This window comes from Schistocerca piceifrons, chromosome 6 (assembly GCF_021461385.2).
Source record: "Schistocerca piceifrons isolate TAMUIC-IGC-003096 chromosome 6, iqSchPice1.1, whole genome shotgun sequence".
NCBI classification, from domain to species: domain Eukaryota; kingdom Metazoa; phylum Arthropoda; class Insecta; order Orthoptera; family Acrididae; genus Schistocerca; species Schistocerca piceifrons.
The window spans coordinates 431,078,797-431,098,237 of record NC_060143.1 but is presented as its reverse complement, the minus strand read 5'-3'; the positions used below and the strand labels follow the sequence as shown (position 1 = coordinate 431,098,237).

Genomic DNA, 19,441 nt, shown 5'->3' with positions numbered 1-19,441 from the left:
ATCCCCTATTGCTGACATGGCAAAATAAGTTCTTGGTTCTGACCTTCCAAGACGATTCTGGACAAGATTAAACAGATGAAGGGCTGGAACCGGTCACTGTAAAAGCTTAATGAGAAAGTAGAATCTTGGAAATGATTCTTTCTGTCAGTGTGGTGAATTTCAAACTATGGACCATATTTTAAACTGTGCACTTTGCGGTTCTCGAAGGAGGAGGGATTAAAGACATCCACAATATCTCTGGAGAAGCCTTTCAGTGGCTGAATAATCTTCAATGTGTACAGTGTATGTGACAGTAATGTGTACTTTCATATGTTATCTGGTTTATAATGATTCGTGTTTTTATACTATGTGATGTATTATTGTAATGTATTCAGATTTTGTGATGCATTATGGTCTTCGCCATGTCGAGGGAATACGTATATTGTTCGACGCTGAAAATAAAAACAACCTACAAACTGACATGTGTACCTATTAAGGTACCACATATAAAAATATCTGCACTATACACGTCACATCCTGAATATATACCTAGTAAGAGCCACAGACTGAAGAAGAGTGCCACGCGGGATTAGCCGAGCGGTCTAGGGGCGCTGCAGTCATGGACGGTGCGACTGGTCCCGGCGGAGGTTCAAGTCCTCCCTCGGGCATGGATGGGTGTGTTTGTCCTTAGGATAATTTAGGTTAAGTATTGTGTAAGCTTAGGGACAGATGACCTTAGCAGTTAAGTCCCATAAGATTTCACACACATTTGAACATTTTTTTGAAGAACAGTACTCGAGAATCGGTCTCACATGTATATTGCCAAACACTCCTTTCACAAATGAATTAAAGTTCTTTTTATTCTAATGAATCTTAGCTTTGTATCTGCTTTTCCTACGGTTAGTTTTGCTTGGTCGTTCCACTTCACGCCGCTGCGGGAAACTACTCCTAGGTATTTTACCATTGCTACTGTTCCAGCAATTTTCACCAGTAGCGTAATGGACCTCTTCGCCTCCTATATGCGCAATTCGTTACATTTATTTACGTCCAGTCTCAACTGCAAATCCCTTCATCAATCAGCGATCCTCCGCGGAACCTCCTACATTTCGCTACTATCTTCCAGGTCGCAGCTTAGCAAAAGACAGTAGCATCGCCTGCGAACAATCTCATGTTACTTAACCAAGTTATCCTCTAGATCATTTATATACTCTTGATGCAAAACGTAAGGACAAACTAACTTTAGCGTGACGTGTATATGCCAAGTAACATAGCTCGGTGAAACGTGTATCACGCTTAGGAAGATCAGCTACAGATTAATTCAGAAGGTAACAGAAAGAAATATTCAATGAGGCGAACAGAAATGACGCTTTTCTTCAAAAGTAATAATTACGCTGAAGCCATGGACTTGTGTGGAGATTCTGCAATACGTTTCCCAACGTAATTCACACGAACTCGGTTTGATTTAAGTCGGGCTAACGGGAAAGCCAGAACATTCGCCGAATATCCTCTCGTTCCAAAAGCTTCTCCATTTGCTCGGTTCCATGGATTGGAGAACTGTCATCCGTAAAAATGATGTCAGAGCCGAATGCACCCGTGAAAAGACGCACATGGCTCAGTATGCCCATGCAACATATTCGACCTATCGTTTTGATGGTCAAGGTGTTGTGGTGCAGGAAGAAATAATGTTGTATGGGCATACTGACTTCCAGATCTTTCAACGTGGGACACTGACCGGTCAGAGTTACTGTGACACTGTTCTCGTTCCCCATGTGTTTCCTTCGGATATGCTTTTGTCCCTCACTTCATTTTTGTGGATTACAATGTGCGACAGCATCGAATATTGCAGGTGGAGGAACTCTTGGAGCGAGAGGATATACGGCGAATGTTCTGGCTTTCCCTTTATCCCGACTTGAATCCCATCGATCACGTATGGGATGCGTTGGCAATACGTATTAGAGCACATCCACAAGTACCAAGGACAATCTAGCAGTTGTTGACCGCGCTGGTAAAGAAATGGGACGCCCTACCACAAAAACCCCTTACAAACGTTTGTGATTAGAATTGGAACGCGTTGCAAAGGATGCAATGCTACCCATCTTGATCACACACCCTATTAAGAGCTCTTTCCTGCCTTTTGTAATGTCCAAAAAACAATCGTGAATCGTGATGACCTCAGTGTGCTTATTGTTTTTGTATAACAGTGTCATGTCTGTTCGCTTCATCGCGCATTTCTTTCAGATTCCTTCAGTATTAGTATGCCATAGCAGTTAGTTTTATGTGTGGTCCAAGTTTCATCGAGCTATGTTACTTGGCAGTGACACATAACTATGAAATATTTTATAAAGTACAGACAGGGAGCACATTTAAGACTCGCTTTCGTGAATGCTTGTTCTACAAAAACGGTGAGAATTCATCTGAGGTAACTTTTGCAGAACGTCTCAAAATCCTCTTCCTCCTCCATTCCTGTTAGCATGCAAATTTTACCTATTGTTGAGTGTTACTTAAGTAAATAAATTAGTGAAATCAAAGTGAACTAGAAATTAGAATATAAATGAAAAACTTGGTTTAGTTTAGAGAGTTACATACTGGCATTCAGCGTGCAGAACAGCAGAACAGAAGAAACAATGACCATGAAGTCAGCGAGTTCCACATAAGCGGGCGCTGTCGATTCAGCCGTCAGGGCATCGCCCGACCGGCTCACGTGTTTCTCAGTTGTCGCATGTGAGCAAAGGCCCTCGCCTACATTCCAAGAGCCAATGACCGACGTTAAGAAGATTCTTCGAGAAGCTTTTCAACGTGACAGAAGAGGCAATGGCCGTGAAGTCGTTCACCTCCAGTGAACTGAAGTGAATAAATACGCGAGACGCGGTAGGCCCGACAGTTGAAGAGAGATGACGACAGATGAAGACAGATGAAGACAGATGAAGACGGATGAAGACAGAGGAAGACAGATGAAGACGGGGACGAAGACGAAGACGGAGACGGGAACGGAGACGAAGACGAGAGACGAAGGAAGAAAAGAATAGTAGAAGTAGTGTTCAGTCAGTTTCGCTGCTGAAGACCGTCATACAAGAAGAGACTGCATCATGCACAGACCCGCCAAGTCCGCCGCTGTAAGGGAATAGCAAGCAGCAGCCGCGGCGCCAGAAGACAGAAGTTAAAAGGTATTGGAAGTCTGGTTTTTACATACCCGGGTGACTCGTGAGGACGGGAAGGAGACGGCCTCACATCAGTAGTTACCTGTGAGCTGGGATGAAGACCTGACAGCCGAAGACTGGCAAGCGGGAGTCCGTGGTTCGAGTTCGGGACACTGGCCTTCCACCGCCGCGCCGCTCCGCTGGTCGACGCACAACACACGCGGCCGCTTAGAGAAGAGAAACACTGGGACGCCACATGCAAGGTATCACCATCCGATGCACGACGTCGCTCGCAATAATTAAACGGGCCACCTCGCGCTGCGCGTCTCCGGTCAGCTGGGCGAGACGGCGACACGAGATACATACCGCTACGCGTAATCAGACGCCGCCGCCGCCGCCGCCGCTGTCGCAGCAGAAGGCTACGCAAACGACACGGCTGCCGCTCTCCGAACCAGAACGTCCCAGTAAGATACAGTTGTACGAAACTTTCAATAAAAGTTATCTTATGTAAAAATGATGTTTCATTCGACCTCATACCCGAGCCAAGGGAGAACCCACCCTGCCCACATGTTGTAAGAGAGAAAAGTTAATTTATTTAATATTTTCACCCTGACAGAATGCTTTAGAATACTCATCCTGACAATTGACAGCATCAAAAGAGGAAACACAGTTACATTGAGTGAAAGAAGTGTCACATTTAGTAACACAATTGTTACATTTGATGTCAGAGGCCGTAGCAGTTGTTACACTATAGTTGACAAGGACTACAAAATGAACCCTTCACAAGAATTTGAAATATTTCAACATTCCTACCTACATTTAAAAAATTTGATGATGACTAGCTTGCATTGAAAAGTAGACCCTATTTTAATTTATAGTATCCGTTATATAATGTGTCCGCACATCAGTCTGGCTTTAGCTGTCGCAGCGGTCGCACGCTCCTCAAGTTTGCTCCGTAAACGTTCAGTGTTTACGCCAATGTTTTCGAGTTTCGTGCTCGTTTATTGACGTTTTGCACGTGAATTAAGCGTTATCAATTGAGCATTTTGTCTTCGTCGTGACATCTTTCTACGTAGTGCTGTTGGGATTTCGGTGTTGTCCGAGATTTCTTCGCTGCAGAACATCATGGCAAACTCCTTGAGAAAAAACACAGTGATTTTCACCTTCGACAAGTACACCCGTCGAGTACAGCCCTCTGCACTTGAAATACACGACTGGATTACCGAGGTAATTGGCCTTTATTCTGAATCTGTTCATACCATGCAGCTAGACTCTGATGAATACTGCATTTTTGTAAAGTTTAACGATTCCGTGAGTGTAGACCGCTTTCTGGCAAAATTTGGTTATGAAACGGAATTTATACACGGTGATGGTACTAAAAGTAATGTAAAACTCCGGAATTCCGAGTCTGTAATTAGGAATGTTAGGGTTTTGAATATTCCCATAGAAGTAGACAACTCGAAAATTAAAGAAGTCCTTTCAAAATATTGGGTTGTCAGGCAAATAGTCAACGAAAGGTGGGCTTCGCATTTCAAGCTGCAGTGCTTTAACGGCATTCGCTCCGTGGAGATGGAAGTGAAGGCAAACATTCCCTCCCACACCTTTGTTGACGGGCACAAGGCGCATGTTATGTACTCAGGGCAAACCCCTACATGTCATGTATGTAACGAGTCTGGTCACCTCCGCCAGGACTGCCCTCGCCGTGTTTTTGTGCTAACAAATAACCTTACGCAACGCCGGAAATTAACACTCAACGATTTGTTGCCAGCCAGTAATACAACAGAGCCGGCGGCTGTCGTGGATCCTGTTACTACCTCTGAAAATGTTGCACTTAATGACTTTCTGTCTTTAAAACCAGCATTAACTGCTGAAATTCCGTCCCGTGACAGCGAGATTCCCACTAAAAAGCGTCCTCTAGAGGACACTGAAAAAAAATGTTGATGAGGACTCTTCCTGTGAAACACCCGTTGCTAGGAGGCCGAAGCCCAGTCCTGAAGATCTGTTGGAAGTGGAAAAAGGAGATGGAATGCAGGTCGATGTGGCTCCCACTTCCGCACAAGGACTTATACCGCCACGAACAAATAGTGACGCAGCTGGTAGTGACCGTTCACGGAAATGTGACCCTGAGCCTGAGGTCACGACTGAAATAACCGCATCAAGTGCACAGCCCATACAGTGCGAACAGTACGAGGAAGTACCAAGTAAACAACCTGCTGAGTCCGAAGCGCAACGCCGCGCCGAAGGAGGAAATAAACAAGCATCAACGCCTCGCCAGCAAGACAGCACAACAGACACCACGCCGGAACCAAATATTGACGACTCGCAAGGCACGGCCGTTGCCCCATTCAGCCACCGCCGGCGGCAGCGACCGACACCGGGTCTTGCTGCCACGCGTCATCAAGCGAAAGCCACACCAGAGAAGAAAGACATCAAGAGAAAGAATATTAAACATTATGTCATCAGGGCCAACACTGACGAGGAGAAAGAGAATGGCCACAGTGACTTATAGCAATGCATTGTCGGGATTTCAGGATACTTTTCTTCTCAAGCTCTTTGTTTAAAAGCAGTGCAAATTTTACTAGAAATTTAGTACATGTAATGGGCACACAGCTTGTAAAGATCGTGCCTTGTAGGGAAGCAGGTTGCTGCTATAATCATACCGATCCTCATCCCAAATAGCTTCTTATGGTATGTCTGTGATGCAAGCTTATAGCATTACTACTATTAACATTAATAAAATACAGTCACCCTTGAAATTGGCAGCACTAAAAGAATTCTTGTACCAGTCTGGGACAGATATCGCGTTGCTACAAGAAGTTGCGATAACGGAATTTCGGATCCCAGGCTTTTTTGAAATTGTTAATGTTTCTACGGAAGCCAATATCGGTACAGCCATTCTTATAAGGGAAGGCATTCCGGTGACTGAAATCGAACGACTAGAATCAGGAAGAGCCATAGGCATAAAATTTTTCGATGTGACAGTGCTTAACCTTTACGCCCTATCAGGAAACACAAATTGGATCGTGCGAAGTTTTTTCAAGATGAACTGATTTATTTATTGAGGAAAAATCTGTGTTCTCTTATACTAGGTGGAGATTTTAACTGTGTTTTAAACCAGAAAAATCAACAACCCAACTTCAACTACTCGCCACAGTTAAAAAAGTTAGTAGTGATCTACACCTTAAGGTTGTGTGGGAACTTCAGCACCCGACGTCAGTCGGGTTCACGTATATAACCAGCCACTCCCGCAGCAGACCAGATAGAATTTACGTGTCACCAAATTTGCAAAATTATTTATTAAACGTTGAAACTATTCCCGTGTATTTTAGCGACCACAGTACTCTTTTAACTTGTTTTAATTTAAGTGTACAGCCAACCCGACGATTCAGAGGCCAATGGAATTTAAATATCTCTGTATTAACTGACGAAGAACTGGAACAGGAAATAAGAGTAGCGTGGACTATGTGCCTCCGTACAGTAGACAAGCACCCAACAGTCATTAACTGGTGGACTAGGAGGGCTAAACCAAGGCTGCGGAAAGTTGTCATGCAGTATAGTGCAGCGAGGCACAGGGAGTTGGGGAATACAATGGAGTTTTATTATAAAGTTTTAAGAGACTTATATCAACAGGCCCATGATGACGTAATTCGTCTGAATGATATCAAAAAAATAAAAGCCAAGTTATTAAGCATTAAACGGCAACAGATGGAGGGACTCAAAATTAAATCGAAAGCCACATCAGTCGTAGCAGATGAAACAGCTTCTCTGTATCACTTGGTGCGGCATGCTAAAAACAGACGTCTAACTTTAATTGATGAAGTCCAGACGCATACTGGTACGAGGCTCACATGCCAGAAACAAATACTGGACGAAGTCCACAGGTACTATGAAACCTTATATGCCCCTACCGCAGTGGAAGATACAGCTCTCGAGGACTTTCTCACTATTTTAGGTCCACAATTGTCGGGAACAGACAACGCTGACATCCTGTCACCTATTACTAAAGATGAAGTGCATTAGGCAGTGCGTAACTCACCTCTCAAAAAAATCTCCGGGGCTTGATGGCCTCCCTGTGAAGTTTTATGCCCGCTACTGGTCTATAATTGGGGACAAGATCACTTCCATGGCAAATGAGGTCCTGAACGGAAAACCGGTCCCTGCAGAGTTTAAGGAAAGTAAAATAGTACTGATTCCTAAGAGTAAAGGCAAAACCAACTTAAACAATTTTCGGCCTCTTTCGCTACTAAATTCTGATTACAAAATAATTTCGCGTATTATCAACAAGAGACTCTCTGCCTTTTCCAATAAAATATTGAGTCATCATCAATCTTGTTCTCCGACCAGAACGATATTCGAAAGTCTATCTGCATACAGAGACGTCATTGCAATTACCTCAGTGACAAGTATAAAATGTGCGTTAATCTTTATAGATTTCAACAAAGCTTTTGACCGCGTTAGTCATAGATACCTCTTTGCGACGCTGTCAAGAATGGCTTTCCACCCCCAGATTGTGAACATGCTAAGGAATATAGTAACAGGTATAAATGCGAAAATAGCAATCAATGGCCAAACATCTAAACCCATACAGATATGGCGAGGAGTTCCACAGGGCAGTCCCTTATCTATGTTTTTATTTTCTGTATCTTTAGAGCCCTTCCTCCACACTGTCCACGCAAGATTAACAGGCATAACATTGAGTGGTGAGAAAACTATCATACGAGCTTATGCTGATGACGTGGGCGTTGTAATAAGAAATAAGGAGGAGACAGTTACACTGGAAAGAAAAATCCAAAGGTATTGTCTAGCGTCGGGAGCGACAGCAAATGAAAACAAAAGTCATATATTGAATCTACGGGGCCTAGATCACCTTCGACTGGCATGGGCAAAACAAGACAACAAACATAAAATTTTGGGAATAACCTTAATGGCATGTCCGATGAGGATGGCTGCTTTTAACTGGACGGAAACTAGGAGGAAAGTTCATGGTGCTGTAATGGAGAACATCCATCGAACTATGGACCTGGTGCAAAAAGTCAGATTCATCAACTCCTGCGTTTTGCCTAAAGCGTATTTCACTGCGCAGGTATTTCCAATCCCTAAACTAGTAGCGAAAGGGATCATGTCCACTGTTACCAATTATTTATGGCGAGGAGACATATTCAGGGTTGGTGCGACTACCGTTATACTGGATGTCAGAAACGGGGGCCTCGGTTTGGTGGATATTCGCAATAAAGCGTCTGCTCTGTTCCTCAAACGGACTTTCCATATACTCAGAGAACTTCTACAATGTATAACCGCAAAGCTCTTTGAGGCTGTGACACCCCATAGCCTGCAAGCACCGACTGATGTGCGAAGGATTAATGCCCGTCTGCAGTATGTGAGTAATTTTTTCCTCGAAGTAAGTTATCTTAGTGACGAAATCAGAAGCAACACACGTATCACAGCGCGCGACATCATACTTGAAAGGAAGTTAAATGAGGGTAGAAACAAAATTGAAACGAAATTCCCAAATTGTGACTGGAAAGCTGTATGGCGGAACATCAACTATGCCGGGCTATCTACAGACGCTATTTCCGCATGGTACAAAACAGTTAATAATGTCATCAGCACCAACGAGAGACTATATGGGATCGGTTTAAACCAGACACACCTTTGTGGAAAATGCAATCTGGTGGATACACTCAGCCACAGATTCACCTGTGGTGGCAATGTGCATAACTGGAATTGGATCAGGCAACAAATCGCTTTTCTCACCAGATCCTCTACGGAATATATAACGCCATCGCTCCTCCTGAGACCAGACATGACATACTTTCCGAAATTAAAAACCAACGCCATTAGCTGGTTACTGGGAAAATATGTTAGTTATGTCATCCACACACTTGGGTCGGACAACGAGATAGAATTCCGCGTTTACATGAAGTGTGAATATGCAAAAATCAGCACGTATCGCAACCACAAGAAGCACTACGGCAACATGCTGAAGATCATTTTTGAAAGAATGGGTGTTTGTGAAATATGTGGAACCACAACAACACCTTGAACGAGAACGAACAGAAGAAAATTAAAAGTCACTTGGTTTCTTATTATTATTTACTATTACCTTGCTTCCGGAACATATTTTTTTTTCAAAAAATTTTGTTCAAAATTACTCATGTTCGACTTCCAAAGTATTTGTGTGATTCGAGAAGAATTGTTAAGGTTTTTTTTTCTTTTTAACCAGTGTTCAGTTTCTACTCAGAGAAGAGGTTTCTTTGTCTTTCTTACATCGGAGAATGGAAATATTGTGTTAAGATTTCTGCACACTTAGTGTTATGACCCTACAGGGAACATGAAAAAGGGGTGGGAGGGGTTTGGGCCTCGACGCACTGGCAGTGCCGTGAACAGACCCCACTGCTAGTGCGGCGTGTACCACGCCCTGAGCATCCTAAAAATACAAAAATAAATAAATAAATAAATAAATAATAAAAATAAATAAAAAATAAAAAGAAAATAAAAGTGGTTAATAAAAATTGGATTGCTGAAAAAAAGATGGATAAAAAAGTGGATAGAAAAAACAAAAAAGTGGTAAAAAAGTTAAAAAAAGAAAAAAGGGGTAGCGTCAAAAAAAAGTGGTCTTGCGGTAGCGTTCTTGCTGCCTGCGCTCGGGGTCCCGGGTTCGAATCCCGGGGGGGTCAGGGATTTTTTTCTGCCTCGGCACCTCGGGGTGGTTGTGTCATCATCATCATCATCATTCATCCCTATATCGGTCGGAGGAAGGCTATGGCAAACCACCTCCACTAGGACCTTGACTAGCCTACAGTGGTACGGGTCTCGCGCATCGTCCCCTACGCTCCTCGGAGTATGGGACCTCATCATCATCATTATAAAATGTTCAAATTAGCCCATTCCTTTTGAAAAGTAGAACTACGTACAATGACTTTCAAATGTATGCACGGGGTGTTCGGAAATTCCCTTACATACTTTTAACATTATAAAATGCTCAAATTAGCCATTTCTTTTAGAAAGTAGAACTACGTACAATGTTTTTCAAATGTATTGCAGGGGGTGTTCGGAAATTCCCTTACATACTTCTAAGACTTGTATAGGGTAACAAGAACTTAATATTTTGAACAGGAACCCATGTCCGGAAACGTCATTCACGACGTTACAGAGCGTCGAAGTTACAGGCGCTGGCAGCTGTAAATGTGTGTATACACAGGGTGTTCCGTTACGATGTTACAAACTGTCTAGGATGATGGAGGCGGGTAAATGAATCAATTTGAAGTAAGGGTCCCTGGTTCTGAAATGAACGAGTCGAAAGTTACAAGCGAAAATCGATCTGATATCTCTTACTGTGGACTACATGTACCGCTACTGTTTCTGCTAAGAATGTAGGGTATGCATTTTTCAGAGGTGGTAGATGGACGAAAGCAAGGAAGAAATGTTAAGTAAACTTGGGCTCTAAGTGCACACTTGTGGAGCTATGAGCACTTGTACATCTTCGCAACTTTGAGAGTCATCTCATCTACTGAATAAGAACCCGTGGTTCTTAAGGTATACATTTAAGAGTCCTTGTTTCCCAGACATTGTTTCTCGTTTTGGTCCATACTAACACCTCTGAAACTTGCCTATACTAGAATTAGCAACAACAGTACCGGTACGTGTATTCCACTGTCAGATGTATCAGAAGGATTTTCGCTTCTCGTAACTCTGGACTCGTTCATTTTCGAACCAGAGACCCTTACCTCATATTTATACATATACCCGTCTCCATCATCCTAGAAAGTCTGTAACATCCTCACGGAATCACACTGTGTATACACGCATTTACAGGTGCTGGCGCCTGTAACACTGACGGTCTGTAGCGTCGTTGAGTGACGTTTCCGGACATGGGTTCAGGTTTGTAATGTGAATTTCCGAACATACAGTATATAATACCCCTATTTCATTTTGATAAATAACACAACAGCTTGACATGTTCATAGGTGTAGATTCATTTAGTGTAAATTACCAATCTGTAAAACTGTGCTTACAATAATCATATACAAATTGTACAGTTTTGGACGTGTTATGCTCTTCCGAAGGATATTGACATCTGTTAAACCACAACTAAGTACGTCTATGTAAAATAATTCTTATATTTTAGATAACAGTATGGCCAAGGTCTAATTTTGTAAGCTTCTGAAAGTGACAAATTAATTTGTTGAAACTGGTAAAGCAAAATAAAAATATCTGTGCAACTGAAAACTGATTTTTATTCTGAAAAACAAAAAGGAAATTCTGAAATTGCTGATAAAGTAACAGGTGTGAATAAAATAATAGATCCAATACGTGTTACAAACTAACGAAATAGTGATAACAGATCTTTTTATAACACAGGATGTCTCACACAAAACCAGCACACCTCAAGTACCGATTAATGAGCTGTAGTCGAACTGCTTGTGAAGTGGCACACTGTCTCTAAAGTTGGCTACACTGCATTTTATCTGAAAGTTGAGTGCAGCTGTGTGTTCGTGCGGAAGTTGCTGTGAGATGCTTGTATTGTTGAGTTGTTACAGAAATGTGGCAGTTTACGTTAGAACAGCAAATTGATGTTGTGGAGTGTTACACAAAGGGAGGCTCTATCGAGGAACGTAAACAAACGTTTACTTTTAACGTCAGCTGCAAACGGCTATGTGGACCGCTCGCTTTAGTTCATATCAGATGAGGCCTGGTTTCATTTGGCAGGTTACGTAAATTCGTGTAATTGTAGATACTTGTCGCAGGACAGCCCACATGTTCCGCATGAAGAACATCTCCACTTAGAGAAGATAGTTTTTCAGTGCGCGTTGTCTAGCATGCGAATTGTTGGCCTCATATTTTTCAATTACACTTAAACAGAGCCAGATATCTAGAGATCATTGAGTCTTCCCATGCACAATTAACAGAAGCTGTATTTCAAGAAGATGGAGCAACTGCTCACATATTCAACCAAATTATGGCCCAAATTACTAACATGTTCCCTGAAGACATAAATAACAGTAGTGGCCTCGGATTTAACACCGTGTGAGTTTTATTTATGGGACACACTAAAAAGCAAAGTTTATACTGACAGTCCTCGAACAATAGACAATCTTAAACGGAAAATTACTAGAGAAATTAACAACAGCACACATGCAGAATTACAGCATGTTGCTGATAATGTCATCGCACAAAGTCAGCAAAGCGTGGATGGCTATGGCCATCACTTCCACCATCTCTTATGAACATGTAACTACATGCTTTTTAATATTACTATTTTTTACAGGGAGCGAAAGGCTATTTAGAATTTGTACAGAAACCAAATGGCAGTTATAAGAGTCGAGGGACATGAAAGGGAAGCAGTGGTTGGGAAGGGAGTGAGACAGGGTTGTAGCCTCTCCCCGATGTTATTCAATCTGTATATTGAGCAAACAGTAAAGGAAACAAAAGAAAAATTCGGAGTAGGTATTAAAATCCATGGAGAAGAAATAAAAACTTTACGGTTCGCCGATAACATTGTAATTCTGTCAGAGACAGCAAAGGACTTGGAAGGGCAGTTGAACGGAATGGATAGTGTCTTGAAGGGAGGATGTAAGATGAACATCAACAAAAGCAAAAGGAGGATAATGGAATGTAGTCGAATTAAGTCGGGTGATGCTGAGGGTATTAGATTAGGAAATGAGACACATAAAGTAGTAAAGGAGTTTTGCTATTTGGGGAGCAAAATAACTGATGATGGTCGAAGTAGAGAGGATATAAAATGTAGACTGACAATGGCAAGGAAAGCGTTTAGAGAAATTTGTTAACATCGAGTATAGATTTAAATGTCAGGAAGTCGTTTCTGAAAGTATTTGTCTGGAGTTTAGCCATCTATGGAAGTGAAACATGGACGATAAAGAGTTTGGACAAGAAGAGAATAGAAGCTTTCGAAATATGGTGCTACAGAAGAATGCTGAAGATTTTATGGGTAGATCACATAACTAATGAGGAGGTATTGAACAGAATTGGGGAGAAGAGGAGTTTGTGGCACAACTTGACAAGAAGTAGGGACCGGTTGGTAGGACATGTTCTGAGGCATCAAGGGATCACAAATTTAGCATTGGAGGGCAGCGTGGAGGGTAAAAATCGTAGAGGGAGACCAAGAGATAAATACGCTAAGCAGATTCAGAAGGATGTAGGTTGAAGTAAGTATTGGGAGATGAAGAAGCTTGCACAGGATAGAGTAGCATGGAGAGCTGCACCAAACCAGTCTCAGGACTGAAGACCACAACAACAACATTCTCGTTTAGTTGCCAACGGCCTTGCCGCAATGGTAACACCAGTTCCCGTCAGATCCCCGAAGTTAAGCGCAGTCGGGCTGGGCTAGCTAGATGGGTGACCATCTAGTCTGCCAAGCGTTGTTGGCAAGCGGGGAGCACTCAGCCCTTGTGAGGCAAACTGAGGAGCTACTTGATTGAGAGGTAGCCGCTCCGGTCTCGGAAAGTGACAAATGGCCAGGAGAGCTGTGTGCTGACCACATGCCCCTCCATATTCGCATCCAGTGACGCCTATTGGCGGCCGGTTGATACCGTTGGGCCTTCATGGCCTGTTCGGGAGGTGATTAGTTAGTTAGTTATTCTCTTTTAGCTAGTTCATTGTTTTTCGAATCTCGAGTTTGTGCCAAAGCAGTTTCTTGTGGGATGCACTGTATAATTTTGTTTCGTGAGTGAACTCAAATCTAAAACCGTTTCAGTATAACTCTCGGAGATATCACCGCATGATTAGAATCCACTGCTCGAGGATGCTAGATTTGTAGACTGGCAGAGGAAGCAAATCACCTTCTAGGAGGAAGATCTCGAGGACGTTCCAGACGCCCCGCCACACGTTGACGGTGCCGAAGAAGGAGACGAGGTGGTAGAGGTCTGCGACCAGCAGCCGCCACGACCCCTGCAGACGGCCGACCGCCAGGCTGAGCGGCAGCTGCAGCGCGAACGCAACCAGCACCACGCCGTAGCCCAGCACCTGCACAACAGCAGCCACGGCGCCCTTTAAGGTACAGCTAAGTCTGCGGCGCAAGCTCGTGACCGCGCTATCGGCTTGACTGCAGCGTTACAGCCGTCCTCACAAGGGACCTGTTCCTCAACGCAAAGCGCGCCAGACGTGATGTTCTTCGTGGTTGCCGCAGGCTCTGAAACGACTTGGTGCATCTCAATAGTAGTTCGCGAACCAACGGGTGCAAAGGAACGGTACACCGAGATGAACGAAAGGACCGAGGAAGGAACACCGAGGAACGATCAGTTCATAGGTCACTTCGGTCGCGGCGGTCTACTTATAGTTCCCGGGAACGAGGAACGATCGGTTCATAGTTCACTAGTTCACTTCGGTCGCGGCGGTCACTTCGGCAGTTATCGTTCCAGCCTCGGTCGCGTGCTCGTCTGTCTCGGTCTACCTCGGCCGCACTCGTCGTTCTTCGCATGACCACCTGTCTCGGTTCCACTGCCGACCGTTTAGTATCCAGTTGTTCGTTTCGTTCACTGCGCTCGCCCATTTTACATGTGTTCCAAACTGTTCTTGCACTTGGTTCTGGCTATTCAGCGTCCGCGACCGGTAATCAAAAAGTATTTTATAGTAACGTAAATTACACAAAAAATACGTTGTATCTAATAGGTACGTCTCTTCAGGTAACAAAAGGTCATATCAGCTCATTTCATTATATCGATGAACAGCAGAAGGCATACTTTTAACAAGGCAAGTTTTTTTGTTATTCAAAAATTTTTGGTTTCATCGACTTGATTTAGCAACTAACTTTCAATAGTTTGCTTAATTTTTAGTGTAAGAAAATTCATATAAAACGATTTTCGTTTACCTTTCATATACAAAACAATACATTTAGGAAGGCTCTAATTATTTTTAAGTTTGTTTGTTTCCAATTTGCATTACTGCTAGTTAGGTTTCTTTGGAAAAAAAGTGGGTTGTGGGTCATTTTGGCTCAGTAGGAAAAGCGGTGCCTCTCCATTTGAAAAGACATAGATTGCCATAAAATCGTATTTACTTGTTATCTCAAAAACATTTAGTCAGAAGGACCTTCAAAACCAAAAACTTTATTACTGCGAATTCAATTATTATTATTATTGCTGCATTAACTTTAATAATGGAACATTAAAACCTAAGTTTTACTAAGCGTGTGACGCAAGTATGATGAGAAAACCACATTTTATTTTATGCTTCCATGAAGTCTCTACTTCGCCTACGAAGTACGAACTCAGAGACAACGTGAAGTATATATAGGGTGTAAACGATTATTGTTTACAACGTAGTATAGCTATGCAGTGGAAGTAGAAATGAAGAATTTTATACAAGACACTTGTGGTCTATTAAGCTGGGAAACAGCCACCAACACGTTTACAAGACTACATGAGCTATAGCCCAAGCGCGTCGCGTGAGATTTTCATGTTCTCTTCTCCAGCTCTCTACATATCGTCATCGATTGTTTCGCAATTGTTGCTTGCATTAGCTTGGTATTTTTTCACTGCCTAATTATTACATGTTTGTCTGTTTGTTGTGTCTGCTCGTAACGGGCAACGCATCGTCCGTAATTGGCGAGCAGTCTGTTCTCCGGGCCGGTTTTCCGTGCGCCACCCTATATTATTTCCCTGCGATCAGCCACACAACGATACAGTTGGCTAAACGAGAGGTTCTGCAGAATCACAGAAATTACTTCTAAAAGTGTGTAAGAATTCTGTAATGAAAAAAAACTCTATACTCCAGGAGGGAGGCAAGTGCCCCCTCTTGGTGCCCTCCATCCTTCAGTCACCTACACTACTAGTTTTCAGTTTTTCATAAGAACCGTATACCAAGCACAAATGAACGGTGAACGAGTAAAAATGAACGGTTCCCAAAAAAGAATGATCAGCAGTGAACTAGTTCCCAAGGATGAACGAGTTTGCCCATCCCTACATCTCAAGGAACGTGATTCTCACCGTGATTTACGACCTCAGTGCTCTCCACGAGCTGTCTGCGGCATCTGACTGAGTTAAACAGTTCCTTTACGAAAATGACGCTCTTAAAATAGCTGCCTTAACTCTATTAGCGATTATCGAAGGAAAATGGAAGACTCTGCACTCGTCGAGGGCTTGAACGGCGAATAATGCTGAACAACGGTCTGACATACTCTGAGGCAACATAAGTCATGGTATACCTCCTAATATCGTGTCAGATCTTCTTTTACTCGGCGTAGTGCGGCAGCTCGATGTAGCATCGACTCAACAAGTCGTCGCAAGTCCCCTGCATAAATATTGAGTCTTGCTGGCTCCAAAGCCGAATGAATCGCTTCCTTGTAGACGAAAGTAACCATTTTCAGTCAATTATCGGTTCAGCTGGACCAGGGGAACCAGTCTATTCCATGTAAACATATCCCACACCATTACAGAGCCATCACGAGCTTGCACAGTGCCTTGTTGACAACTTGGATCCATAGGTTAGTGGGGTCTGCACCACAGTCAGACCATACCATCAGCTTTCATCAACTGAAATGTGGACTCATCTGACCAGGCCACGGTTTACCAGTGGACTAGTGTCCAACAGATATGCTCAAAAGCCCAGGAGTGGCGTTTCGGGTGCTGTTGTGCTGTTAGCTAAGGTTCAAAAAATGGTTCGAATGGCTCTAAGCACTACAGGACTTAACATCTGAGGTCATCAGTCCCCTAGACTTAGATCTACTTAAACCTAACCAGTCTAAGGACATCACACACACACATCCATGCCCAAGGCAGGATTCGAACCTGCGATCGTAGCAGCAGCACGGTTCCGGACTGAAGTGCCTAGATCCGCTCGGTCACAGCGGCCGGCTGTTAGCTAAGGCACTCACCTCGAACGTCTGCTGTCATAACCCATTAAAGCCAAATTTCGCCGCACTCTCCTAAAGGCTACATTCGTCATACGTTCCAAACTGATTTCTGCAGTTATTTCACGCAGCGTTGATTGTCTGTTAGCACTGACAGCTCTACGCAAATACTGCTGCTCTCGGTCGTTAAGTGAAGGCCATCGGCCTCTGCTTTGTCCGTGGTGTGAGGTAATGCCTGAAATTTGGTATTCTCGGCAGATTCTTGACACTGTGGATGTCACAATATTGAACTCCCTAAAGATTTCCGAAATCAGAGGACCCACTCGAAACTATGTAAACAGCTCACATCATTGTGGAACCACCACCAGCTTGCAAAATGGCTTGTTAACAACTTGGGTCTATTGCTTGTTGGTATTTGCGCTGCACTCGAACCCTTATCATGTGCTGTAACGAATTGAAATCGGGACTCATCTGACAAGGGACTGATGACCATAGATGTTAAGTCCCATAGTGCTAAGAGCCATCTGACAAGGTCGTGGTTTCACAGTCATCTAGGGTCCGAAAGATGTGGTCGCGAGCCCAGGAGAGGTGCTGTAGTGCTGTTAGCAAAGACACTCGCGTCGGTCGTCTGCTGTCATAGCCCATTAACGCCAAATTTCGCCGCACTGTGCTAACGGATACGTTCGTCGTACGTTGAACATTGATTTCTGCGTTTATTTCACGCAATGATGCTTGTTGTTAGCCCTGACGGTATGCAGACGTTGCTGCTCTCGGTCGTTAAGTGATGGCGATCGATCTCTGCGTTGTCCTTGGTGAGAGGTAATACCTAAAGTATGGCACTCTCGGCACACTCTTGATGAAGTGGATCTCGGAATATTGAATTTCGCAACGATTTCCGAAAAGGAATGTCCTAGGCCTCTAGCTCCAACTAGCATTCCGCGTTCACAGTCCGTTAATTCCCGTCGTGGGGCCATAATCACCTCGGAATCCTTTTCAGAAGACTCACTTGAGTACAAATGACAGCTCCGCCAACGCACTACCCTTTCGTATGTTGTGCACGCTATACTACCACCATTTGTATACGTGCATATTGCCAACCTATGATTTTAGTAACCTCATTGTACGTACTAGTAGAAGTTATTTCTTAACTAAATTGAATCTTCGCCCCATTTTTGGTCTTAAATTGAATATAGTTAAAGTAGGGCTATAGTGGCTAATATCAGTTTGTGCATGCGTAATGTACATATTCTCGAAGTTGCATTAACGCACTTCATCACACAGATTTCGAGATGGAAAACCGTTTCGTAATTTTATTTGAATGGAAGAGGAGATTTTTTCCGAAGCTGCTCATCATCACTGAAAAAGATAGTTACCCACAAGATGTAAACACGAGGCACTACATAAAACCTTGAGATAGATATATATATATCTTATCAAAAGTTTCGTAACAGCAAAAACTTGCACTGTGTTATTTGTGTTTGCTTTCTGACGTAGAGTGAGAGTTATTTTCAGATTTATGGATACTGGGGTAACATTCCAGTCGTTAGTCTTTGCAACAAGTATTGTAGTCAATGCATTATTTATAATAAATAGCATCTACTATTGTACGTACTATTTCTCTTAAATTAATAAGAAAGACCCAGAGTCTTTTAGAAAACAAATAGTGAAAAAAAAATATTTGGAAGGAGGTGGACACAAATGTGCTTATTACAATAAAATGGCAAGAAACTCCATATCGGTTGACAGGGGCTTCCTGTATTTGACATCTTTAGTGTTATAAGTTGTGTGCTATGAAAGTATACTGTTTCAATGGTACGGCACAATAATGATCTATCAAAGGCACGTCGTTTTGCTACTCTTCGTCATAGGTACATATCAAATAACGACGTTTGTTGATACACTCCTTAGATAGTTTATATCACATGACGACGCCTTGCTGCCATGTTGAAGTCGTAGCCAAGTTGGCGACTGCCTTTAGACACCGGTAAGGCACGACGTCTTGTTTGCGTCCCGCCTGTCATGCAGCGGGCGCGACTGTTTCCTGTTTATCTTCTCGCCGCAGCAAGTAAATCGCGACTGTCTTTCGTGAGCGCCATGACACTCATACCACCAGGTCACAATTAAGATCTCTTTTCAAGCATGTGTTGCAAGACGTCCACCAAATGTAATTGAACGTTTTATTCGAAACTATCTTCATATTGCACCACAAGACGTCATAGCGATTCTCTTTTCAATAAACTGATAAGTGAAGGGATGTGCACAGATGAGCACAGGCACACTAGTGTTCTCAAATTAAGATTCTCTGACGGCGACATAGTGCCGTCACGATAGACCACGCTGGATTTTGTCTCTACACTCTGACGGTCTTCGAACTCCTTTTCGAAGTCCCACCAGATTTTGTGATGACAGCACTCAAAGCGTATGGTAACGTAATACGTCACTTGGCTGGAAAGTGCAAATGTCTGAGACATATCACGTCTTAAACGGCGTGCGGAAAATCAAGGGTCCGCAGCTCGTGGTC

General features: G+C 43.2%; 1 protein-coding gene across 1 annotated transcript in view; it reads right to left on the bottom strand.

Annotated features, from left to right (window-relative positions):
* Nucleotides 1-19,441, bottom strand: part of LOC124803366 — a 401,666-nt gene that overhangs the window by 15,320 nt on the left and 366,905 nt on the right. Inside the window, exon 5 of the mRNA XM_047264552.1 lies at nucleotides 13,916-14,099. Coding sequence (XP_047120508.1) covers nucleotides 13,916-14,099 — 184 coding nt within the window. The remainder of the gene's footprint in view (nucleotides 1-13,915; nucleotides 14,100-19,441) is intronic.